We start from the raw sequence: 27,441 nt of genomic DNA, 5'->3' as shown, positions 1-27,441 counted from the left end.
ACATTGCAAATTAACGGAGCGAAGTGTGGCGCGACCACGGTCGTGGGCGCGACTGCCTTTCTTATCGAGAGATCGCGAGAGGTAGCGCGTGGGTGACGCGATTCACAGTAGCCGCCATATAGCTCCTGCAGTGCTTTGTTTCTACTCTTAAATTTACACCCTTTGGGTCGTACCTTGCCACACAATAAACGTCATCTGTCTCGACCACATTTCCTTTCTTTAAAGCTGCGAGTCCGGTACTTCCAAGTCACGAACGGCATGCGGCGCGTTATCAGCATGACAGAGCATTCTCGACAGGAAGGCAGCGAGCGCAGCATTTTCAAGGAAACGCAAGACGGCTGACGATTATCGTTGTGTGGCAAATATACACCTCAAAGGGTGTACATTACACACGACGCGCGCTACTCTGGCGCCATCTCGTAGCCATCGTCTCCGCACAGGCCTTATTGCCTAGCTCGACATGGCTCTACAGTTTTCTCACGCTTTCCACCTCATTGTACCGCTGCACCCTCCTCCTCACTATCGCTGTCTATCATCTCCCGCTGCGCTCCGCGTTCGCTTTCATCCTTCGCTCGGTTACGAGGTACAACGCCGACACTCGCCGCAGGGACGCGTACCCAAGAGCCTGAAAACACTGATCTTCTGAAATCCCACATATTGCAGGAATTGGTGTAATCAAAGCTTTCACATTGTCTCCCCTCTGCCTCCGATGGTTGATGGAGTCATCGCTTGCCCCAGCCAATCGACGTACCGTTTACTGCTTCTCTGCCAGCCCAACTCTTTACGCAGCTCCTTTCCGGCTGGCCGACGCCAAGACTCGCGGTCTGGCCGCCGCCCGAGGAAGGGGGCTCCAGTGGGGCTAATCTCCCGGTCTCCCTCGACCTCGGCAAGGTCATTTCATAATTATTTGTCTCTCTCTCCCTTACCACTCAGTCTTCTCTACACTCCAACCACCACCACCAACCAAACCTGCCACAGGCTTCCCAATTAGGTTCTGCTTTAAACTAACCTTCCCAGTAACCATGTACAACCTCCAACCACACCATCAGAACCTAGACCCAAAGAAAAAAACTTTAGGAAAACATGCTGCGTGGTTGAATTGGCACAGTATCTCTTATTGGCATCCACCTGCACCATTTTTCACTGCACTGCTTGGCAAAAATAGGCACATTAAGAAAACATTCAGTATTCAATTCGATTCGCTCCTAGCACTTTTAAATTCGACTTCCAAAATTTACTACTTTCATGCTCGCACGGACCACGTCAATAGACCTACCGAGTCGCCACCTTTGATTACATCATCTCCAGCATCAGCCCCGTTTACTTGGCTGAACAACCACCCATGCAAAGTGGTTTGAAGAAGCAAAGAAAGCTCTTCAAAAGTGAGAAATGGTGCTGCATGTACTGCCACTGTAAGCACTGACATGTTAACGATATCACATTACTGAATGATACTGGAAACCACAAAAAGAGGCAAACTCTACAAACAATAATTTATTCTTGGACAGCAGCACAAGCAAATGTGACAGAGAGAATGGCAAGTGTGTCCAGATGGAAAGAGTGCAAAATTTTTATTTGGGTCCCTTGACTCCTCCAAACATGATTTCATCCACCAACAGCAGGTTGCTTGCGATGACCGTGCTGAAAAACGAAACAAACGGTGTCTGTGATGTAAACTTCTATGTTGCACATACAAGAAATGCGAGCCGGTGGCACAGCCTACCACGGTAATGGCCAAGCGTGGCTAGGACAAAGAAATTTGCAGCTTGCTGCCGTCAAAATGCATGCGAAACATGTGCTTTCTGCGTGCATATGGCAGCAGTATAGGTTTAGAGCTGAAAAATGGGCTAGTTGGTTCTGCGTTAAGTGCATTATAAGAACAGTAACGAACCACGACACTACTTTCTCTTTACTTCCTTCTTTTGCTTTTATTATTGCATATAGAAGTACGGCGCTGCAGCTATCTGAAGCTCTGATCTATTCTCTTTACGATAGTGCAAACGGAAAGCCATGCAAAGCCAGATTTTCTATTCATCTTTTGTTGACTGCACACTATAAAAGTGCAATTTTCTCAACATCTGCTCCACATTTAAATTAAATTAAATTATGGAGTTTTACGTGCCAAAACCACTTTCTGATTATGAGGCACGCCGTAGTGGGGGACTCTGGAAATTTGGACCACCTGGGGTTCTTTAACGTGCACCTAAATCTAAGTACACGGGTGTTTTTGCATTTTGCCCCCATCGAAATGCGGCCGCCGTGGCCGGGATTTGATCCCGTGACCTCATGCTCAGCAGCCCAACACTATAGCCACCGAGCAACCACAGCGGGTATCTGCTCCACATTTCATCATAATATTGCCCCATATGGTAAAAGGGAACAACTGAGGATTGCACGAAAAAAAAAAAAAAAAATCGGGAAATTTGACCAAGTTGCCCATTATAAACGTCCGGTCACGCCTAAAAGGGGGTGATGTAGTAAAACGGAGCAGTGGGTGGAATTTTCCCTGCCACCCACGGTAGAAGAACCTCGAATGACGCGGCACACTCAACTGCAGTTGATGCTCCTATAGGTGGTGGTAACGGTTCTGCGGTCTTTTTCATGTGATCTATTGCTGACAAAGCCTTGCACCTTCGCCGGGATACCTCCTTTGTGAAAATAGTTTTCATTCATTTACTACCGCATTCACTGTAAAGGGGCGCACAGTCATTAAATATTAGTTCCGAGACCTGCTGCCATACACCACATGAAAATTATGAGCCTCATGCTATCGGCATTCATTATAACCGTGATTGTTCTATAAGTGGACTTAACTGGATCATCTTTCTTAGACACTTCCACAACATAGCACAGGATAATCGTGAGAGTCAACCAATTTTCCAACAAGAATTGATGCCATAAAGACATTATTATAGGCCCAGCAAATGTTATCCCATAGAACAAAGAGGCTGCACCTACCATGAGTTGAGAAGCTGCCTCTTCACGCAGTAGTTGTCAAATATGCCTTCATTGGCAGGAATCAAGGCCTCCCCTGAAAAGATGAATAAACCTTTTCATACATGCAAGCAAAGAAACTACAAAATTATGTGTGGATGACTGCACATCACTAGACATAAGTTGGGACTTCCCTTTTGATGAGTCATGAAATATCAGGGGCCAACCTACGCACAGCGTCAATCCACAAAAGTGTGTTTGTTTGTAGCCTGGCATACTCGTGGAACGGGTTTCACATTTCGCTGCAACTGGAACTCCAAAATTGGCTAAGGCTCAAATTTGACGGAGCGTTTCTAGTTGATTACCTAGCTAAAGACATCAGCGTGTTGCCTTGCTCATACGATCAGTCCCTCACAATGCCTGCGGTGCTGTGTAAGTGCTATCAGATGCATCAATCAAAAGCCTCCACAGACTTAGCATTATTCGGACAGAAGACAGTGCTGCTCTCTGAAGCAGAAAAAAAACTTTATAGTCGCATGCAAACAGCACTGTACAGTTGAATCCCGCTACAACGAAATTGACGGGGCGCGTGAAAAATTTCGCTGTTGCGAAAATTCGTTGTCGTGATATCAAATACAGTCGCCGACCGTTTATTCGGACCTCACGGGGACTGCAGAAATGTCCGAATAAACAGGTGTCCGAAAAAGCAGATTAAGAAAAAAAAATTAAATCCTTTATTTCCACGCACTTATTCGGGCTCGGCAGTAGGCTTGATGAAATCCTGAATGCGCCGTTGCACGCTATTCCGTTTACGCGCAATCAGATAAGCCTGAATCTCGGAGAGGGTCGTACGGTCACTATATCCGGCTGAAAGCACAGTCACTGCTTGTAGTACACACTCCGCATGCGACGGCAGCGTAGCACATGGTGCGTCATCTTCCGACTCAAGAGTCATCGTCCGGTGGTGCAGCAGAAACCTGATGAATGATCTCGCCGTCGTCGAGTTCTGCGCACGTCAGTACAGCAGTGTCAGCACCTGTGAAACTGTCAAATGAGACGGTGTCTCGAGTCGCAATGCAACCACTGCGCACGTCTCGGCAGAATATTTTCCGCGTCAGTAGGGAGCACATCGGAAGGCGATAAATCTTAGGCCTCCCGGCACCCGCTTGCCGGCATTCCCCAGCGCAGTCTGCGCGGGCACTGTCGGCGCCATTAGAGACTTGACGCGATGTTTCCGTATGCCGCGTTGGATCACCGAAACCTCGACACAGCACACAAAGCCAACACCACCGTGCCGACGCCACTCACACAAACGAAAAAACATGGCCTGCTTGCAGCGTCATGCGCGAAGAAACAAATCAGCTGCTGGATTGTCTTGACATGGCTTACTAAGCTGAAACCGGAACTGCTGCAGAGCCACTCTATCGAACCAGGCAGGAACGATGATGATGAGCGGAGATTTTTAGTAGCGCCGCTTTGTGGGGCAGCAAGGAAGCTCCGTTCAAAACAAAAATGGCGTTCAGCAAGTCAAACCATGCACCTGTCAGAGTCGGTGCATGGTGCTCTCGACTGAGTTGGCTCAAGAAGTGTCCGAAAAATCAGACGAGAGGTTGCAAGGTGTCCGAACTTTCGGCAGTTGTTATACATTATGGTCTATGGGGAGAATGGCGGTGCCGCGAAGCTGACCGAATAATCGGGCATGTCCGAATTTTCGGAGTCCGGAAAATCGGTCGGCGACTGTACAAATACAATGGCGAAAGGTGACTCGCTGATGCAAAAAGCAAGCTTTAATTCCAAACATTGGTCAGGTTAGCTTGTTTGTGCTTCTTGCCAAGCGATGGCACAACGCAACTCTTGCATGCCGCCAGCATGGCCATTGCCTCATCGTCATCCTGGGACCCAACTCAACGCCTGACTGTATAGAATGCGTCCATGACCTGCAATGTAGTTGGTGGTCCGGACTCGCATTGCATGGCTGTCCTTCTTCATCTTCGTCTGACGAAACGCAGTCTTCCCGAATGCTCTTCGGGATTTCTTGGTCTGTCAATTCACGCACCACCACGCACGAGTCAGCTTGAATGTACCCGTTGGGATGTATGCCGGCAAGCACAGCTCCACTTTCTTGCAGGGCTACCCACGCAGCTGCGACTTCATCAGACGGCGACCCGTCTCTATCACTACCTTCGTTTTCAGAGTCTGAAGTCTCGGCAGCCTACGCAGCGAACCCAGCATGGCTGAAGCAGTTGCAGATTATGGCACTTCTCGTTGCACCCCACGAAGTGGCAATCATTTGGAGCACCATACAGAGGTCCATTCTTGTTTCGCGGCCCAACTGCGAGTTCAGAAGCAGCCTCTGAATAAGGCGCTCACGGTAGGCCCGCTTCACACTCTGGAGGACCCCTTGGTTGAGGGGTTGAATGATAGAGGTGCAGTTCGGTAGGAAAAACTTTACCTCCCTGTTTTTCCGCTTGGCATCCTCTATGATGTGGGCAGAACAATTGTCTAAAAGTAGGCAAATCATTTGGTCTAGCCTGCCCATGTCCCGGTCGAAGGCTTCGACCCACTCTCCGGAAATAGCCCGGGTCATCCACGCTCGAGTCTTAGCCATGTACTATCGGGGACAAAAGTCTCCGGACCGCCGCACACGGCCGCCGGAGCAGCAGCGAGCGCATCGTCGCGCGGTCTCGCGGTGACGCGCCTGGTGACGAGACCGACGCTGCGCGCATGCGCATCCTTTCTTACCTGCGAGCATGTCAGTTTACTAGCTGGGAGTCGCCGCTGATCAGTTGTCTGGGGCGCGCCGGCAGGGGCCGTCGCTGCAGTGGCACGCTGCTGACTCATCGGTAAATCGTTCTGCATCGGAGTTGACAGGTGCTTCTCGCTCGATTGCCCTGGCGCTGGCACCCGACTACGATAACGCTCGTCTTCGCCAATTATCAGCGCAGCGCGTGTGAAGGCCGTGTAAAATAAATAAAGCAACAATTACAACACCGCAAACAATGAAATATCCAGAGTGCCTGTCGCACGATGCGGCCTCTTCACATTTGAACGGTCAAACAAGACGCTGTATACTCGAGAGCGCACTGAGGAGCACTAACCAGTGTAATGCTGCAGGCCGAATAAAAATATAGGAAACAAGCTGTGCGGGCATAACTTATGGCTATGCGGGCTGTGAAACAGTCACATCGTGTATGAGTGAATGCAAGCGCGACCATTTGATACCGCATCGACTAAGGTGCTGTGCATTTTGTAATCGTCTCTTTATTGCTTTATCATGGCCGGAAAAGTGGCGAAGATAACCGACAAGCGTTATCATAGGCGTGTGCAAGTGTATGGGCAAGCGAGCGACACGCGCCGCTAATCGCCGATGAGTCAGCAGCGTGCCACTGCAGCGACGGCCCCTGCCGGCGCGCCCCAGACAACCGATCAGCGGCGGCTCCCAGCTAGTAAACCGACATGCTCGCAGGTAAGAAAGGATGCGCATGTGCGCAGCGTTGGTCTCGTCACCAGGCGCGTCACCGCGAGAGCGTGTGGCGATGCGCTCGCTGCTGTTCCGGCGGCCGTGCACAGCGGTCCGGAGACTTTTGTCCCCGATAGTACCTCACGGAAGACTCCGATTTCCTCCGAAGCAGCGTGGTTTGGCACTGTTTCCGATCACCAAAAGTGGCCGCTTGACCGAACCGTACATTTTAGCACACAGGAACATGGTTATTCTCTTCTTACTGTGCTTGCCTCCATGGCAGCGCAGCCTCATAAAATCCAAGGTCGTGGAGGGCAGCAACTTGCAGAAGAGCTCGGACTCATCAGCATTATAAATATCCGATGGTACGTAGTCTTTCAGGATGCCTGCAAGGCTCGTTGACATCCACGCAGTGGCGCCATCACTATCTGCCAAAGTGGCTTCACCGCACAAGACTTTGCTGATGATGCTGTGGCGTGATTTGAACCTGTTCAGCCAACCTACGCTGGCCTTAAAGTAATCTATTCCTAGCATGCAGGCATAATCCAGCGCTTTTTGCCACACAATATCACCACTAAGGGCAATTTCCTTGGCCCGCGTCTCCACGAACCAGGTGTAAACTGCCTTGTCCAAGGCCTCGTGCACTGGCTGAGTGACTTTCTTTTGCTTCTCTGACATCCCTGAAGCTAGCACTTTGGCTATAGCATCCTTGCTCTTCAATATTGTCGAAAGAGAGCTTGGTAGAATTCCAAATTATTCCGTGATGACAGATCTTTTTCTTTCCAGCTTCGGCCTGGGCAATAAACTTGATCCTTCTCTTCCAGCAACAAAATCTGCATTTCTTTGTCAGCTGCGGCATGCTTCAGCTGATGATCCAACAGCTTCGACAGAGACTGATCAAATGGCGTGTAACAGTTCGCTGTCAAAGTGCGTCGCCTGAATGCCTTGTAGCACCCTACCAGGATTTGACCTTGCAACCGCTACTTCGTGGTGTTGTACACCAGAGCCATTCTCACGAAACTTTGTACAAGATGAAAAATTAGAAATACTATAAAAATAAAATTATTGTGTGTACGTTATTTGTACGCGAATCATTTTCCTAACCAATATGACCCAAAGCGTTTCCTCGGAGCTCGGATGCTGCTCCATAAGAGCACGTTGCATTGCCATCATCAATGCAGCGTGGAGGCTTTCTGTTTTGTTTACGTTGCATCATGGCTCGAGCAGCTCCAGTTAGTGCGTTTTTTATGCTATCAAGCTCAATGGTTTGTCAAGGCATGAAAAAACAGTTTTAGGGGTTTTGATAAGCCACAGTTTAATTAATTTTGCTCACGTCTGCTTCGTAAAACCTTGGCTGAAGTGAAGATGTGTCTGCGAAGAAGTTCGTTCTGGAGGGAATTTCGATACATTATGTTCTATGCGACATTGATGGGGAATGAAAAAATCATTGTGGCGAAAATTTCGTTGACGTGGACTTCGTTGTGAAGGGATTTGACTGTACACCTGTGATCAAAAGATGTCTTGACACATAACCTGAAATTGACGACTTCAGTTCAGACTTGGCATTGTAGACATCGCAACATAGTATTTGCCAATTTCAGGTGGTCAGTATGAGTTGCCAATAGATTCAGTTTCTCTGCCGATGCTATGGTCTGCCTACTTTTGATCATCAATACAAATTATTACGCTATTGTCAACTTGGAACGTTTGTCTGGTGCCCTATGCACAGCCAAACAATGAAGACACATTTGTAGCAGCTTAACCTTAAAGGGGGGTGTGGCTTTCGAAATTAACTTTTTATTCATCCGTGCATTTTGATAAAGATTGGCAGTAATAGTTGTAATGTTTCTATGATGTTATCAAATCAATTTCAAATGCGTATCTAAACAACTTCCTCATTCACATCCTTTTCTCCTTTTGGGCTTGTCCCTAGCCTGAATGACTTACAAAATGGGATAGAAGAGTCGCTCGAAGCAATGTGCATATCGAAATGAATGGCGGAAGGTCTGACATTCTTAGATTTTTTTTTTATTTCTCATTTTATCATGACAGCAAATATATGGACACTCCAGGTGCATTGCCGCCATCATCGCGATGTTCCGTATAAAGTCCAAGTGCGATAACATCGTGGCCGTGCACCATATGCTATAGGTGCAAGTGAAAGTGTGCGACAATGAGCTGAGGATGGAGACTTGATATGGCACACAAGGCACCGGGGGCGGGGGGGTGAGAGGCAGCACAAAGATCAATTCACACTCTGCTGCTGCTGCTACCCTTCATGCCAGCATTTTGACAGCAAGTATCCGCACCCATAGAGTGAAATGCATTTATGTTACCCTGTGTGCACGTGACACCATGCTTTTAATTTATTTAGTAAGTGAATGTTTCCGAGTTTAGAGCTGATAAAACTACTGTCCTTACTTCGTATAACTGTCTACTAATTTGCTATCGCAATCGATGCTTCCGCTTTCGGGTGAAACTGCAACTTTTTTCATGAGGAGACTGTACAACTAGCTGGACCATGAATTCAGAAAAAGTCACACTGGAAAAGCAAGAATGTCACGTCCTAAACTGCACTTCAAAGAACATTGCAGAAACTACGGCCTAGCAGTCGCGAAGAAATCAATGGGACAAGCTGAGCAGTAGGCAAGAAAAACTATTTGAGAAAATGGCTTTCAAAGTTGTACCTTTGATTTTAAGTTACCAAAAGGCACCAGGGCCGTAGTCATTGATGTCCTATCAAATGTGGGGCTTCTGGATTGTTTTGCCTTTAGTCTGAAGGGCAGCCGACTGCTGCACAGAAGCACAGCAGTCGGCTGCGCTTCTAGATGTCTACGCCGTGCCTGTTTCAACACTTATCGAGATCATGTCGGTCAAGAGCTTGCGAGGTGCAAAAAGCAGATGCTGCCCCTATGGAGTGAGCACTGGATCAATGGCGAACCGTGCTGGAGTGATGTGGCAGGCGTGGCCAATCGGAGACTACGGAACGACCTTCAATCACTTGCTTTTGTGCGCTTGTTTCAGTATGGAGGAGATAGCTGAAGCTGCAAATTTGAAGACGAGGACACGCACTTTCCTACGAGACCAAGATCGCGGCACTCGGTTGTGCCGTTCCGGAGATATTGTGGCTTCAAAAGCACTGCTCTTTCGCGATTTCCACAAAACTTTTCACCACCTTGGCTGATACAACAAAATTTCAGAGACAGTATTTCAGAATCAGAAAAAGGATTATAGAAACTGGAAATGTGATTTAAATATATATATATATATATTCTCTGGCCATATTTTGCTATATGAAAGCTGCGTCCCCCTTTTCTCAAATGCAGGCTGCAAGGAGAAAACATCAAATGCCTTGGAAGGAAGATGCATTGAAGCGAGCACATTTCAAGGCACCCCAATTAGAGATCTTCGGCAGTCTGCAGAAGCAGAAAGGCACTCTATGCCCAACATTGGCTTAATGATCGCAGCGCCAGAGTTTCCGCCAGCAGTTTCAAGTAGGAAACTCTACTGACTAAAATAGCGGACAAGTGCCCAGCGGGCCACACACCGGTGCGCAGGTTGAGACCAATGGGCTGCTGTGCCTGCTGCTGCTCTCTCTGCAGCCGCACCAGTGCATCCTGTGGATCCAGGCCGCTGTTGGAAGCCAGCGTCTTGACAATGATGAGGAGCGCATCCGCAAACGCCTGCACCCCGAGCTGCGCCTTGCCCTCGACCGTTGGACGCATTGCGACCAGGGCTGCATGCGCTGCCAGCTCAAAGGCCCCTGCTCCGGGCACCACGCAACCTGCACAGCACAGTGCAAACAATGTTTTCAAGACACGGTGAGGAGGGGCCGCACAATGCCCAAAACAGTGCGGTACACTGAATGCTTGGCAATGCACTACACAAACACAAATCAGCAGAAAAGAACCATAATCACTCTCACAGACAAAAGAACATTTTCAGGGAATCCAAGTCCACACAATATAACGCATAAATCACGTTAGTTCTAGCAATACCATATTTACTCGATTGTAAGGCACACCTGTTCTAAGTGACAAAAATCATGCAAAAAATACTACTTTCTCTCATTTGGAAAAACAGACTTACTTCCTATGCATTAAGGTTGTGATGAACAACAAAAGTCGCACTTGCACCCAAAAGGCAAAGCATCGATTGCGATAGCAAATTAGCAGACAGCTACACGAAGTAAGGATAGTAGTTTTAACAGCCCTGTAAACTTGTAAACATTCACTTACTAACTAAATTAAGCGTAGTGTCACCAGCACACAAGCAAATATGATAGTAGTTTTAACAGCCCTGTAAACTTGTAAACATTCATTTGCTAACGAAATTAAGCGTGGTGTCACCAGCACACAAGCAAATATGAACACGTCTCACTTGATGACTGCGGAAACTCGCTGTCAAAATGCTGGCGTAAGGAAGTGCGGCAGCATCAGTGAGTGAATTTACCTTCATGCTGCCTCTCTCTTCAATGTGAACTAAGCGTAGAGAACACAGCACGATGCGCCTAGGTGCATAGACTCTGTCCCCATCGAAGATCGGGCCCGCATGGCTGCATGCAGGTGTGCCATATGCAGCAGCCACCTAACTAGAATGCCTCTTCTTCTCTTTGCGCCAGTTCCGCACTAAAGTTTCAGGAAATCGTAACGCCTATGATGTAGCCCGATTTCCACACACATACAGTCGCCGACCGTTTATTCGGACCTCACGGGGACTGCGGAAATGTCCGAATAAACAGGTGTCCGAAAAAGCAGATTAAGAAAAAAAAATGAAATCCTTTATTTCCACGCACTTATTCGGGCCCTGCAGTAGGCTTGAAGAAATCGTGAGTGCGCAGTTGCACGCTGTTCCGTTTACGCGCAATCAGATAAACCTGAATCTCGGAGAGGGTCGAACGGTCACTATAGGCGGCTGAAAGCACAGTCACTGCTTGTGCACATTCCGCATGCGACAGCAGCGTAGCACATGGTGCGTCATCTTCCGACTCGGAGTCATCGTCCGGCGGTGCAGCACAGAGAATGGGTGCAGCAGAAACCTGACGAATGATCTCGCCGTCGTCGAGTTCTGCGCATGTCAGTACAGCAGTGTCAGCACCTGTGAAACTCTCAAATGAGACGGTGTCCGGAATCGCAATGCAACCACTGCGCAGGTCTCGGCAGAACTTTTTCCGCGTCAGTAGGGAGCACATCGGAAGGCGACAAATCTTAGGCCCCCCGGCGCCCGCACTGTCGGCGCCATTAGACACTTGACGCGATGTTTCCGTACGCCGCGTTGGAACACCGAAACCTCGACACAGCACACAAAGCAAACACTATCGTGCCGACACCAGTCGCACAAACGAAAAACGCGGCCTGCTCGCATCGTCGTGCGCGAAAGAAACAAATCAGCTGCTGGATTGTCTTGACATGGCTTACTAAGCTGAAACCGGAACTGCTGTACGGCCATTCTATCGAACCAAGCAGAAACGATGATGATGAGCGGGGATTTCCAGTAGCGCCGCTTCGTGGGGCAGCAAGGAGGCTCCGTTCAAAACAAAAATGGCGTTCAGCAAGTCGAACTATGCGCCGGTCAGAGTCGGTGCATGATGCCCTCGATCGAGTTGACTCAAGGAGTGTCCGAAAAATCAGACGAGAGGCTGCAAGGTGTCCGAACTTTCGGCAGTTGTTATACATTATGGTCTATGGGGAGAACGGCGGTGCCGCGAAGCTGACCGAATAATCGGGCATGTCCGAATTTTTGGAGTCCGGAAAATCGGTCGGCGACTGTACCGTATTTACACGACTGTAAGTCGACCCCCCCATATCATGTGACAGGAAAAAAAAAAGCGTACCCGAGGACGCATTCGATAACGAAAATTTATTAGTAGCTGACATGGTCACTGGACTACTCATCTTCACTAGTGCTGCCATCATTGCTGCGGTCCCACAGCGCATCGTGGTCCAGTGAAATTTCACATTTGGCAAACGACCGCACCAGGACATATTGTGGAACAGCAGCCCACGCCGAATGCACCCAACCACACGCAGCCGTCAGGGAGGCTCTTTTGACAGGTCCGGTTGGCGTAATTTCGCGGTCTTCTGCCGCCAGCCACTCGTACTCATGGCGGAGCAGGGCCTTAAAATTAAAGCGAAGGTCCGGGCTTGTTTCATGACCATGTCACACTTCACTGGCAGGGACCGATCACGCATTTCAGCGACGTACGCCGCAAGCTTAGCCTACAGCTCCGGAAAGCGTCCAGACTTCGGCATGTGGGAAATTTCTCACTTGCCGTCATAGGTGAAAATTTCGCTTCGCTGCAGTTGCCACTCTCGCACCACCCGTTCAGAAACATCAAAATTGCAGCCCACTGTGCAGTGATTTGTTTCTTCGGCGTAAAGGATGGCAGCCCTCTTGAACGCTGCTGTGAACGAGTGCCAAACGATTAGTGGGCCTGGAGCACTCATGACGACTGGGGAAGCATAGAAGTAGCATGTAACCGGCAGTCAAGTGGAACGCGTCAAACCAATGCCAATGCCCTTCAACAGAGGAGGAGAAACCTGCCAGCAGTGTCTGCTCTTCCATGAACTATCGATACTCCCCGCAAGCGCCGCCGTTCTGAAGGTGCCGTCGCAAATGGGAACAGTGGCGCTTCTATCAACTATTGACACCCCCTCATGAGTGTTGCATGCACTGTAAAACTCTCAAAAATGTTGAAAAACCCTTCTGAAAGCAAACAAGCACATGGGATAGCAAAAAGATACAGGTAGGGCCATAGAGCAAATATAAAACTGGAACTATGTTGTAGCTCCCGTTGGTCTCCCTTTTTTGGCGGGGCCATGTATTGGTTTCGATTGTAAGTCGACTCCCCAACTTCAGACTTTCAAATTTAAAAAAAGTGGCCGACTTACAGTTGTGTAAATACAGTAATCACTTTACTTTTAAATGCAGCATCATGATGAACTCTCCTCGCCTTCAGTCAGCAAGTCCATGCTGATAAAGCAACCACAGGAAAGGGCAAGACAGATGATGGAATGAGCACACATACTACAGCACACGGAGAAAGTTACAGCAGTTAAGCTTGAAGCGTGTGCGAGGCGGCCATGTTGAAATGGCAATGCCAATATGGTAAGGCAGATTTAGGGTCGTACTCGATTCTAACACGCACATAATGTTTGGAACCAAAAAAAGTGCACTTTTTTGATTATTTGTATTTAAGTTTGTATATATTATTGCACCTTATTTTGCTTTCCCTGTTGCCTATCAAATGTACATCATGCTGTAGCCCACCCTGCTTAAATCCCAACTTGGGATTGCAGTATTTACAAATAAATAATAATGTTAGATCCGAGCGAATACTGTACTTTTCCTTTAATGAGCGACACTAAGATTCAGCAAGCTGGTTAGTGCTGCACTTGTGAGACAATACCCCGTGCAATTATTATCTTTTATACATAAAATCGTTTCGAAGTGCTAGCAAGAGCTTTTTATTTGGTCACCGCAGACTGCACTGTTCTTGCCACTCACCGTCTTCAATAGCGTTCTTGACGGCACGCAGTCCATCGTACACAGCATCCTTGATTTGGGTGAGGGTGTGCTTGGTGGGTCCCTTGATGAGCACTGTGACTGAGCGTGGGTTCTTCAGCTCCTCCACAAAGGTGAACTTGTTCTCACCAAGCACGTGCTCGTACACGACTCCAGCGTGGCCAAGCACGTCCGGGGTCAGCTCCTCGAAGGAGTTCATGGCCTTGCAGCCGCACGCCAGCGCCAGCCTGGAACCAAAGGTGGGCGTTCATGTCACGTATGCTCAAGTGCCGAGGCATTGTGACACCATGGAAACAAAAAAAGAAAAAAAAAAATAGATGGTTATAATAATAAAAAAAGTTATTTATAATGCAATCATGACTATTATGTTTTTTGCCTCACATATATGTGTATGTCTACTACAGTGTTTGATCGTGTGCCAAGGTGATGTTGCCATGCAAGGTCTTTTGGGCCCCGTCAAGCTACTCTCGTAGCTTTTAGCCCAAAATGACCATCCAGTTTCTGTTTCTTTTACTGGAAAATAAAGATTGATTTGATTTGAGACATTTTTTTCCCCTTTCATCCTAACATACTTCAACAGCTACTGAGGCTATATTCTCGTCGAAAAACTTTCTAGGAAATCACTTCAGTGCATGCCAAGTGACAGGAATTACCGAAGCAGATGGCACTAACAGGCAGCACACTAGTACTTCTCATTAGTTACTTCCCCTTCACCCAGTTTCTCAGTTGACCCACTGGATGGGCTACGGAAATATTATGGAAGCGATAGTACATTTACTTCCACAATGAACACACTTTCTTGCAAAAAAAGATCATTTTTAATGTGAAACTGAAAATTGGTGGACAAGCCTTCATTCCACAAGACACCGTTTCTGGCGAACATATTGTAATGGTGAGAACAGCGCACATTTTTTAAGAAGTTTGAAAAAGCAGAAGCAAACTTCAAGCAGCAGAGACTGGCCAGCAAACACACTAATTTTAGATCACAGTGACATTTTCAAGGACTTTGCAGCTGCTGACTTTGCCTGCTTAGGACCATTTCCGAATAAACTTGCTTAAAGCAAGTCCCTCTGATGTCCTTTCAGCGTGAGGAGACTTCCGAGGGTATTGGCCACAGACCAAAGAGCGAAACTCTGCTCGGGCCTTGTTTAATTAATGCTGTGGAGGGTATCTGTCCACACATCGAATGTTTCTTACGTGTGCCCACTGTATGCCACATCTTAGTTCATTCAATAAGTTTAGCAAAAGTTTAGGAGACTGCAAGTCGATTAACTAAACTTAATGGGGTGCGTGGCAATGAAAACTTTTTTTTATTGATGGGAATAAATTTGTCAAATTTGGCATTCAGGTGTGATTTGCTATGCCGATATCATAAATGAAATTAGTTTTGTGCCATCTATTATAGTTCTCGAGTTACAACAATTGACAGCCTGTAATGGTTATCCCCAAATTAATTAATTAATTACACGTAAGTTTGCCTAAGATTTTCACATCCGCATGTTCAAAAGACCCATTCTGTGCACTAAAGCAATTGGTTTATTTTCTAAATGCCGAAATGAGTTTAAAAATATTTGTTTAAACTTTCCTATGCATATTGCCTTACTAACGACTTTTGCAAAAAGAACATTATTTTACGCGGTGCTTTAAAATGGACAGCGTTATTGTACTCATCAATATAAGTGCAAAAAACAGAATGATTTTGTCTTAATTGTAAGATGGCACTGCGATGACTGAAAGCAACTGCAAAAAAAAATGAAAGCCGAGGAAACAGCTCGAAGTTTCATTTGTTGTAAACATTAAAATATTTACTTTGAGCAGATAAAACCTGCCTGGGATGTAGTCCTTTGCCTGCGAGGACACAATTTCTTTACATTCTGATGTAGTTTTTTGCTTTCTTGCAGCAGTTTCGTGCACCTTAGTTGACTTTTTGATCATCGTGCACAGTGCAGAGGTAGATGACAGTGCATTCAAAATGTCCGTCTTTTCCTCTCGTTGCGCAACCTGTTTATTAGTGAGAGTTGGAGCTGAAATCCACAGTTGAGCATCTGACGTAAAAACTTCAGCTCTCCTAATGTCCCGTTGCCGTCACGACCACATGCAAACACACTGTCACCACAGCCCACGGCCGTGTCAGCACTGCACGCGGGCGCGCTTTCCCGGTCACCCACATGCGCTAGTCGTACCTCGTCAACAAGCTCGGCGGCGTCTGCTTTTACGAGTAGTTTTCTCCCCCTTTGCCACGCCTTTCGTGGTATTCCATACACGTGGGCCGTTCGGAACTTGATTCCTTTGGGGCTGATCCCAAAAAACGTGCGTAAGCTGCCACGATCGTCAATCACATTGACTGGTACATGCAGCTCGCTGCTGCGTAAATGCGCGCAAGAGAGGTTCGTCAGCAATTCAAATCTACAACAGCCAATGGGAGTGCACCCTGTGCCCCACACGTGACTACTGTGCCCAATCGCAATGCCACATTTGTCTTTTCTTCGCTTGCATTTGCTGGGTTATTTTTCGGCAGAGAAATATGTCACTCTGGCTATCTTTAGCTACGATCTCTCCTCTTTACGATGATACCAAGATGGCGGCACTGCGTCAACGGATAGCTGGATGATCCGCAGTACGACGGGCCCTTCCAAAGCTAGATTTTTTTCACAATTTTTGATGACAGCACTCTAGGAAAGTGCTGTTTTCTCGATTTTGACCACACATTATGTTATAATATTTCACCACGTGGTAAATAAAGGTCCATGTATCGCGAAAAAAAAATTAAAAATTAAAAAATTTTGATAATTTGGCCACTTCAATTGTCGCGTCCCTCTTAAACTTAAGTTTAGGAGAACTTGATGCAACATTCTTCAAATTATAAAACAAGCCCAAATTTGTAGTTAACTTTACTTCACAGTAAGTTTACCAAAATTTGGGAAAGTTGGCAGGTATTAATTCACACGTGCAAACAAAATGGGCATGGGTCCATTGAACTCTTCGAACAATAAGAAACATGCAATGCTGACAAGACGCAATGCAGTAGGGAAAAGTTCTGGGGGCATAATAAAAAAAATAGTAAAACTCACCGCTCCATGTTCCTTCGCTTGGCACGCCTCAGGGCCACAATGCCTTCCTTGGCCAGAAGGTCCAGAGACATGGGGTCAATTCCCTAAAAAAGTGAGAGGATAAAATGGGCAGCTCAGAATGTTTCACATTCAAAATGACCTACTTCCACCACAGAACACAGCTGGCAAAAGTATCAGCCACAGCGTAATCACAGTGCCAAATGAAAAAAAGAAAGAAGAAAGCAATGCATTTCAACGAACAAAAATCTGCCATAAGTGTTAGCTACTGATAAAGTTTTGTTTACAGATTACAACTTTTGTCTGAACGGTAAATTACAGCACATCCACAAGATAGTGATAGGTTTCTCAAGTTGATAGCACCAAGCAAAGTTTGTATTCAACAAGAAAGACTACGTCACAAAATAGTACGGGATGTCGGTGCGAGACAGGACAAGCTGAACAAAGGAACCAGCTTCTAAAAAAAAGAAAAAAAAAGAAAGAAAGCTTCTCACCTGCTGATTGATGACGACAAAGTTCTTTTCCGGGGTATCACAGACCTTGCGCTTGAGCTCAATGATCTTGTGCACCCTGTTCTCAATGAACTGCCGCTCGGCCTGAACCAGCTTCTCACGCTCGTCGGCAGACTTGTAGAAGAAGCCAGCGTTCACTTCCCTGCAGACGGGAAAACATATGGCAGTATGAGCGATGCACACAAAATCAAAGCTGAACTGTTGCTTCTTTGTCATCTTGTGTCACTCACTGTGAAGTCTGACCCAGAAAACTTGATAATGAAAATGATCTCCTCGAGTTCCCTTTTTTACGCTCATTCATTTGAGGGGCACTGTTTCAAATTGTTTCTGAGCAGAGTGGACCCCCACTTACATGTAAAAAAAAAAAAGAAGACGACGAAGAGACCAAAAGGCAGTAAATACATACTTTCCCAAAAAACATGTTTCAAATAAATAGTTCTTATTGTTTTCCACCATGATTGCGGGAACAAGGAAATTAAATGAACTGCGACTATATCAATAAAGCTACATACTATATAGTTCTGCACAAATAATTTGAAGGTTGCCTTAGGCGAAATCATATAAACATTGATCCAAGACAAGTCACGAATAAAGATGCAGACTGGTATATGCACACAGAGCGAGATTCCGTGCTTCTTACTACGGAAGCCCCCCCAGGAAATTAAGTACTCATGCGCAAAGCTTTTATGTGCTCTAAAATGGGCTAACGTTTGCCCCACATCTGGGGTAGCCTTTCATAACATTAAATTTCTCTTGTCATTCCTTGCTACTTGTTACCCATTGCACCAAGTGGCTAATCCAAGCAATAACAGTGGCACAGTTGTGTCTGAGCCAATGATGAATAGTTTTTGAAAATAATGGGAAATGAAATAAACTGTCACAGGAAACAGGCCTTACAGTTTCGTTTACATGCACAGGAATCTCAGCAGATGAATTTTCTGATACTCTGCCCTCTCATAACAGGTCACAAAACAAAACCAACCAGCAAATCTGTCATCAAAAGAAGCAGAAAAAAAGAAAAGTTGGCGTGGGTCACTGCTTGTACATACGTCTTCTCGTACTCCAGGGAAACATTGCAGGCCAGCACATAGGCATTGCGGACCAGCTTCTTCATGTCCGGATGCCTTGCCCCGTGGTCCAGCACGAGTCCGCGCACCAGCTGGGTGTCCATGTCTGTCTTGTGCTGCATCTCCATTATCTCCACCATGTGCAGGTTCAGTTCCTCGCCTGGCCTCTGTATCGCCAGAACGGCATCCACGCACACCTCCGTCAGGTGCTGAGCCAGCTCGGGGCTCACCTTGGTGGCAAGCGCCGTGTGCGCCACCCGCATCAGCAGGTCCCGGTCCACCTCGCTCGGGGTGATCTTGAGGGTCTCCAGCACTTCCAACGCTTTTGCCAGTGCCTTCTCAAAGCCATCTGCCACGATGCGAGGGTGCAGGCCCTGCAAGGATGCAAAAATATTTTTTTAAAAGCAAGTAATGAGGTTAAAAATTAATTTAAAATTATAGAAATTTAAATAAAGTTATGCCCAAACCCCAATCTCATTATGAGGCACACCATAGTGAGAGACTCCACATTAACTCGGACTACTTGGGGTTCTTAAAAGCGCGACTAAATTTAAGCACACGTGTTTTGTATTTTCCTCTCTTGAAAGGCAACTGTCACGACTGGGATCGAACCTGCAACTTCAAACTCAGTAGCGAAACTCCATAGCCACTTACTTACCGCAATGGTTGCAAGGGTGCAAGCATGAAGCTTTATTTAACCCACGAGTTAATTAAGGGGAAGCTCTGGCTCGGGAACAACTCTGATGGCGCCTATTCAAATACATGTAAAAAGCAGAAATGCTTTTCCGAGATAACCAGTCCGCCGATTTTAATGAAATTTGTTGCACCAGAGAGACAACGTTAAATTCTAGTGACTGCTGGAAGTGGAACTTTCATTCAGGGCCCAAATTTTTTTAAAAGGAGTGTTTAAGAAATTAGGTCTGAAGAAAAAAAATGAAAGCACGAAGTTTACAAATTCGTAGCTTTGCACTAAGAACAGACATCACAGTTCTGTAAACTGCATGCAAAGCACATCCAAAGCAGTCAAATCTGATTTATCAATTTACATCTAATGTGAATTTGTTAGATTGTTTGAAAGGGTTTTGCAAAAGTCCTGCTCACATATTACTGGTCTGTTTGAGAGCCATCTATATTATGCTTCAATTTTGTCCGCTGTAGGTGTACCATTAGAAACAGTTTACCAAGTTGTGATATCGCTTTACATCACCGAGTTACAGAGTTGTAAGCTTTATAGTTTCATTTTCTGAAAATTCATGATTTTAAACAATTTTGATTAAAATATTGATGGCCTAAATAAAATATTTGCTACCAATGTTTAAATGCAACAAACCTCATCAGATTTGGTGCCGTGGTTGCCAAGAAAAATGATTTCTCCTTTCCCATGAGTATTTAGATAGGAGGCCCCGAGCTAAAGCTTCTTATCAAGCATGAAGCCTTAATGCAAGTTACCACGCGGGAACTACCACCTGGTACGTGCCCGTACACGTCATTTAACATAAAGCTTCCAATCTTTAGACAGTCTTCAAATGTGTTACAATTTTGTTTTTTGTTTTTTGTCTAGTGTAAAGTGCAACTGGGGCTGTATTCTCGAGCTATCACCTTTCAAGGTTCTGCTGTCATGTGACACCGGACGAGTTCCCATATAGAGCCGGCAGCATTCCTGACCATATATCTATGCCAATGTATCTGGTGTCAAGTCACTCAAAATCTCGATGAAATGATCCCCAAAAGTGATCACTTGAGACATGCTGCCCGTGATTTCAAAAGAATCAACACCTGTTCAGTTGTCTCTCTTACTTTTGTGCTTGGTTTTGAATTATGAATGTGTATATCAAATAGTCAAGCAGTTCGAATATTACCACTCGTGGCATACACCATATTTGTTGTAGCTATATAGACATAGATTGCCTCAGAGTCCCTACAGAAGGAAGTCCATGAATATTTAATAATTATGTTGAGCAGCAAAACAATTTTTGGCATGTATTTTATCAAATTATAGTTTTCTTTTGGCTTTGACTATAATATTCTTCATATTACAGGGTTAGCAGGTATGGAGCCTATGGATCCTGTAGAATTCCATCATCAGACCGGAGCTGTCATGGCCACCCTTTTGGCCAATCAGAGATGGAAGAACTGCCCTTTTAGCCAATCAGAGCTGAAAAGATGGTGAATTTGACAGTGCCCAGAACAGCACCCCTAGTCATGGGAGGATCTGGTAGTGCCGCGTGGCTTTTACAACGGATCAATACCAGCTTGGCAAGAGTCAACACACAGACACAAAAAGGCGTGCCTCTTTGTGTGTGCCATTTTTTTATTCTTTCTAAGAAATATACAGCTTAGCTTCATTGCATTTCAATGATTAAGGGGACACAAAAGAGAAGTGCTAAATTCGTTTACATTGATCAAGTATAGTACTATTCTGTCAAAATTATCAATCTTACAGGAAGGAGGTTAATTACTCTTAAAGATATGAGCACTTATGCTTCATTTTTTTTTTTCATTTTGTCCCAAAACCCTTGTGCCAGTACATCAAGAGTGATGTCATGGAATTAAAAGTATGTTCCCATACCTGGGCTACTGTGGTGCTGCAAAAGTTCTCAAAACTACCTTAGTTCAGTCTTTGGTTCCTTTGGTATACAATGGAGCCCATCTTTAACCAGCATTAGGTAGCTAGGCCTAAGCAGATGCCGTAAAAATTAACAATGAAAGGGTATTTTGTAGCAATTATTGGAACAGATAAAATTTTATTCTGAACCAGATAGGAGCAGACAGATTCCGATTTTGGTGCAGCCTGAAGCATGCAAACTTTAATTTAGAGCACTAACATCATTATGTCAGGTAACAGTCACAAGGACTTGAATTTTGCAACATTAAAGAAGCGTTGAAGAGCAACCTAAAGGCATTTTTCCTACTACTTTTGTATTAAGTGCTAGTGAAGTGACTGGAGGTGCTTGCAAACAGATGTGAAGAAGCTAGGCTTAGTGAATACCATAGTGGTTTATTCAAAGGCATTACAAGGTAATATAACAGCGCAATTCTGAAGCACCTAATACTTTATTTTCCTACATATGTTTCTCCATCTCTTGAAGCTTTGAAAGTGCAATCTGGAGCTGCCTTTTGCCAGATGGGTGGCCTCTTGGAACTTCTGCCATAGCTTTATGTTGGTGGACAGGAAAAGAATGACAAAGCATATCATCACAGTCACCATCCTTGCTTTTCTTGTTTTGGAACGGAATTCAAATACAAAAAAAGTTAAAAAATTTTAATTATGGGGTTTTACACGCCAAAACCACTTTCTCATTATGAGGCACATCATAGTGGAGGAGTCCAGAAATTTTGACCACCTGGGGTTCTTTAACGTGCACCTAAATCAAAGCACACGGGTGTTTTAGCATTTTGCCCCCATCGGAATAAGGCCGCCATGGCCGGGATTCGATCCCGCGACCTCATGAAAAGTTTCACAAAGAACAATATGCAGTTTGCTTTGTTTTTGCAGACACTACCAAAAATTCAGTCTTCCACTATAGGAGTTTGCAATATGCCAAGATCAGTAGACACCACAGGCCCATGTGAAATGAAAATGTGAAGTACGCGAGCGCAGATACTGCAGCTCCAAAAAACGCGACTCAACATTTCTCCATGAGAGACAACCTAAGACACTGCTGGATGCGCACACACAGCAATGAGGTCCACTGTAGAGTTAAAATGGAATGCACATAACAGAAAAAAGTGTTTTACCAGAAAAAAAAAAAGGAATGAAAGAAAGAAAGACCACCGTAGTACATATCAGCTCAGTATCTCACGAACTAGAAGCGAGTGTTAAAAAAAAGTTAACGGTGACACCGTTTGTTCAGCTACCGGAACACGAATCAGCATCAACTTCAAGCCCACATAATGTCATCATTATAATTTGTGCTACAAAAGAACACAAAAACTATTTACATTTGCTCATCACTGTCCAAGCGCAGGATGGTGCATAGTCATTGACTAGTGAAAAACGAAACCAGAGGGAGGACTGCTTGCACGACGCACCGCACAGGCAACGAACAAAGCAGCTACGGAGACTGCACTATAGCAATGTGAACACAGAACTGACTGATTCAAGGAATTCTATCGCACAAACTAAACACGGACAGAGAGCACAAATGACAAGACGGGCCATCCCGTATGTGTTCTCTGTCCACGTCTAGTTTGTGCCGTAGAATTTCTTGAATATGACACAGCAGCTAGCAGAACATGGCCCACTAGCTAACCAAGATTCTGGCCTTGATTGACTTCACTTTCCCACTCAATCAAAGCAACTCTCAGTTGACACAAAGTGATTGGATGTGGCTGTTCGCACCCCACTGGTGGACAGAATGCGAAAGTTACTTTTACATGATCTACGACACCAACGAGACAACCTGCAGTGAGCCGGCTATCTTTCACTAATGGATGCCGCGACCAAACCTGTTCTGGAGCAGCATAGTGCAATTTAGATCACTCTTCCACTTTCAGCGCAATATGGCACAGCTGTTTGCACGAGTGTCAGAATGACACAATCCGTGCAGCATTCGCACCCCTGACGATGTCACAGCAGGTTGGTATGGAGACTTCAATGCAGCGTCACCATTTATATTCCATTTTCGTTTTTATTTTTTCTGTATCTTCAAGCCTTCTCTCACTATTAAGAGTGGCGTTTTTCTCCTTAGAGTCCCTTTAAGTCTGGATGTAACTTTTCCGGGACATACTTCTTGGGAGGAAATTAAAGTGATTAAGACAAGCTCAAGTTTGTCCCAACATTGTTTTGCCAATAATGACTACCAGTACCTAGCCCGTCGCATTTCGATTTCAAGCAGTCTCCCTTTTTAACAGATACCAAAATATTGGGCATAATGTGAACTCTGTCACAGCGTACCGCAAGTTATCGTATAAATCAGTTGGCAAAACAATCTTCGGTGCTGCAATAAGAGTCTGAAATCTGCTTGTGACACCAATGACCCATAGACCAATGACATCTTGGCTAAGGAGTTTGACAAAGCTGGAAAAAAAAAAGAAAAGAATGTTACTAACCTCAGCAACGTAGAAGTCAGCCTGCTTGAGGAGCTCTCCAATGATGAGAACAGTTGACGTCGTTCCATCTCCGGTGATGTCATTCTGTGCTGTCGAAGCCCTAGCGATGAGGTTTGCAGTCGGGAGCTGAATTTGCTGAAAGAGTGAACATGCAGGCTGTGGCATGGCTGCTTCCATTTAAAACAAAGAAACAAACTTACAACAATGGTTACAAATAAATCCTGGCGGTTTCATCACTACACACTGCCAGCGTAGCCCAATATAGTATTGCACCCTTAAACAATGAAAGCTTCAAGATTTGGTAGGCACTTTTAAAAAATGCATAACCAGCTGTGTGCTCATAACAATATTAGTAATAAAACCGTACTGACAGCAACATCAGCCTATTGGTCCACTGCAGGACAAAACCCTCTACAAAAAGTGGCGAGTTAGCCCTGCCCTATATTGGCCAGTTAACTCCTGCAAATGCTTACGTTAGCTCATGTTAGCATCTTACGCCTGCGAACTTCCTGATCACATCACCCTATCTAATCCTCTTAGCCCTCAACTGCATTTTCCCTATAAACATCAGAAAGGCAAAACGCTCACTTCAAAACAACCACAACATCCTGGCCATTGGGAATAGGTCTATGTGGTTACACGACTTAAGTGCAACTAATTAGGCCATGCCCCGCTATTGAAGCACATTTATGTCTGAACTTACCATTTCATGCAGCAAGACATTGCCGTCCTTTGTTATCTTTATATCACCGGCTCCCGATACAAGCCTAGAAAGAAAAAATATGAGGTGGAGAAATTCCAAAAGATAGCGCTGCGCTGCTTTCTTGTAAAAGAATGCACAGTTGAAGTCACTCCAATGGTGCAACTGCACCACGTGCATTCACAGACTCTCCTCTGTAGTGCTATCTGCTGAAAGTTATAATCAACATCATGCAAATACTATTTGAGATTTCTTTTACAAATGTAACAGTTTGAAATTGATTTGAAAGTGATCCAATTCAAGAACTTGTTCTCAATTTCTCTATATATTCAGCCATGGCCAAACATATAACATTAGGATCATTATCGAGGCACCCTCAATGTTCATCACACAGAAATACTTTGCTATTTCAACAAACTCACAGATGATCTGCCACAGTAAGTGTAATGCCACAAGAGACCAGTTACTAAGCAAGCCTGTTGAATAATCAATTTCCCCACATGATAGCTTGCAGCAGCCTAACGAATGCATTTTGAGGCTGCCATCACATTTGTTTTCTTGAATTCTCAACAGAGCTCCAAGAAATGCACCACTAATGTTAGATATAGTGGTGCTGTTTAATGAAAGAACACTAACTTCCCACCTTGCTATTGAAGCTATGCTAGTAAGGCACAGAAGCCTCACTCCACACGCTTTGCAGTGAAGTTGTTTTGAACCTGAAACAGTCTCTAGTGGGATGACTCCTTCATATATTACAATTTACCTTGTGAATGTAAGGTTACGTCACACCACAGTATCATTTATGAACCTTTATGCCTTCAATATGCGAAATGCCAAGGAGTTTTATATTTAGTGCACCCAAAGTACTGGGTTTACAGAAGAATTCAAAAGGTTATACAAAAGAAGGCAAGAAGGGTACAAAAGAATGCAGCTGTGACGTGGCACTTAAGGTGTGCAAAGGTCCCTTTGGGTACCCGAAGCCGTTTAGGCTGCATACAACCTAAAACTTCCTTTAGCATGTTTTGGTGGCAAGCACAAGCACTGAACTGTGGCCCGCTGGGCCACTCCATTTGTTTGGTGCTGAATATGTTCGGAACAGCGACACTTTCCATGTAACGTATCACTTTTTGCGATGTGAAAGTACCAAGACAATGTCACATTGTTTTACATGACAGATACCTAGATCTTGCTTTCGCATGTGACACAAAACTTTTTGGTTGTGAATACAAGCAGTGGGGAAGGTTTCTATAGCCTTTGTGGCATTGCGTGCTATGTATGAAACAGACCATAGGCACCTAGTTGCTTGATCTTTCATTATATGTCTAGACTAAACGAAATGGCCACTACTCGCCCTTTGCACACAATCTGCCCAGTTGAGATCCCTTGAATATGCTTAACAGCATTGCATGTATAAGGGTATAATAAAAGGTTTTTCACTTATTTTCAGTATGCAAAAGTAGTTGGTATTTGCTCAATTTGCAATTCTTGGCCTATTTATAAATTTACATACTAAAAGCACGAACAGCCAACGACATCACAGGTGATGTCGCTCGTAACAGTGACTGTAGTGCAACCAGTTCATAGCGAGAACAAACATTTTCAAAGGCTATATATATTTCACAGGCAACTAACACGGCAAGGTTCTGACTGGTTCTGTGCAAGTCACGAGCCGCTTTTTTCGTTGCGACTATAGGTTGGATCTTTTACAGGTACTGCTCCAGGAGGGCACATGTAACTGGCAAACGGAGGCCTCAGAAGAGCACCTGAGATTATAATAAAGGAGGCGGCGCAGGATCTTCAGGGCACCCAAGGGGTAGCGGGGGAATCAAAGGCGGAAGCTGGGCGGCCCGTGGGTTGGGGCCGCGGAGGCCGAAGCGTGCCAAGATGTGTTCGCATAAAAAATTGGGTGTCCGCTATCGCGGACAGCCGATCTTGGCCACCCCTGGCACGCGCACGCCTCGGCGAGCCCCAACCCACGGACCAGTCCGGGTTCTAGCTTTCTTTGATGTCCTCGTTGCCGCTTTGGTGCCCTGGAGGCACCGCCAATAATTTGAAATAATGACACGTTGGTACATCTAGTAAAAAATACGATTGAATAAATATAGTTACGTCAAGCCGCCAACTTGTAACGCTAAGTTCAGCACTACCCCGTCCCGCGACTTCTGCAACACCAGTCAGAATTTTGCCAGTTATTACAGTTGTTTTTATGGGCAGACGCTTACATTACATTCGTGTTCATTTACAGTTCACTAAATTCCGCAGCGGACATCTCTGGTAAGAGCTGTAGCACAAACGCACAGCAAGGCAATTAGTCCAGCGAGTAGCGGCACGCGTAGGCAAGACAGGCACAGCCGTGCAAGGAACATTGTAAACCACTTTTCGCATTAGCAGCAAGCGCCTCGTGATGGACGCCCGTCTTCACTGCAGCACACCGATTAACTTGTCCATATATGGAATCAATGAGCCGTCGCGAATGGCACTACACAAAAAAATTCAGAACGTTCGCGTTATAAAGGCTCGTTAAGCTTTCCAACTCAACTTTATAGCTGGTGCAAGCGAAACACCTGACCGTAAACGACCTCGAGAAGGTAAAACGCCCTGTCGCGAACTTTCTAGAGTTCTCATGCCGGCGTTTCGTGCCGCCCCGCGGGACACCTGATCAAAACATCATCGATAATTCCTCACAGCTTGCACAAACAAACGATCAATTCCAATCGGAGCAACCTGGAGTAGCGTAACTGAAATTATCGAGGTGGAAGTTTTGTTTAGCTCTCCCCAATACAGGCTAGCAAACGAAATTAGAGACGCCGATGACGCTTAGGCTTAGAACGGCACAATGCCTACTCACATTTTCATCGTGCCTGTGGGGCCCAGATTCGTGCGAAGAACATTTTGCAGACCCTTTGCAGCGTTGATGTTGACTGCGAGAGCCTGGGCGTGGCGTGCTACCTCAGCCTTGGGGTTTAGCGTAAGCACTGCAGCCATTTTTTTCACAAACTCGCTTCGCTACTTCGGCGCCGATTCACGTGTTCATTCACTCAAACGCCGTCCCGACTGAAATTGTGCTCTCATGGTTGCCCGCATAGCTTACGGGCTTACGTGCGCCCGCCAAACCGAGCGCACG

General features: G+C 45.6%; 1 protein-coding gene across 1 annotated transcript; it reads right to left on the bottom strand.

Annotated features, from left to right (window-relative positions):
- Window positions 1-1,479: 1,479 nt before the first annotated feature.
- On the bottom strand, window positions 1,480-27,392 carry CCT6 (chaperonin containing TCP1 subunit 6). Its single transcript, XM_050188869.3, has 10 exons — window positions 27,166-27,392; window positions 24,321-24,384; window positions 23,618-23,752; window positions 18,548-18,939; window positions 17,481-17,640; window positions 16,990-17,072; window positions 13,901-14,145; window positions 9,942-10,178; window positions 2,959-3,031; window positions 1,480-1,641 (listed from the first exon to the last, which is right to left on the bottom strand). Exons 1-10 carry the CDS (start codon window positions 27,300-27,302, stop codon window positions 1,572-1,574), a joined length of 1,596 nt encoding a protein of 531 aa, XP_050044826.1. The 5' UTR covers window positions 27,303-27,392; the 3' UTR covers window positions 1,480-1,571.
- Between the last annotated feature and the right edge of the window lie 49 nt (window positions 27,393-27,441).

The sequence above is a fragment of the Dermacentor andersoni genome, chromosome 3 (assembly GCF_023375885.2).
Source record: "Dermacentor andersoni chromosome 3, qqDerAnde1_hic_scaffold, whole genome shotgun sequence".
In the NCBI taxonomy this organism is placed as follows: domain Eukaryota; kingdom Metazoa; phylum Arthropoda; class Arachnida; order Ixodida; family Ixodidae; genus Dermacentor; species Dermacentor andersoni.
Note: the sequence above shows the minus strand (reverse complement) of the source record. Positions and strands in the feature narration are given on the sequence as shown.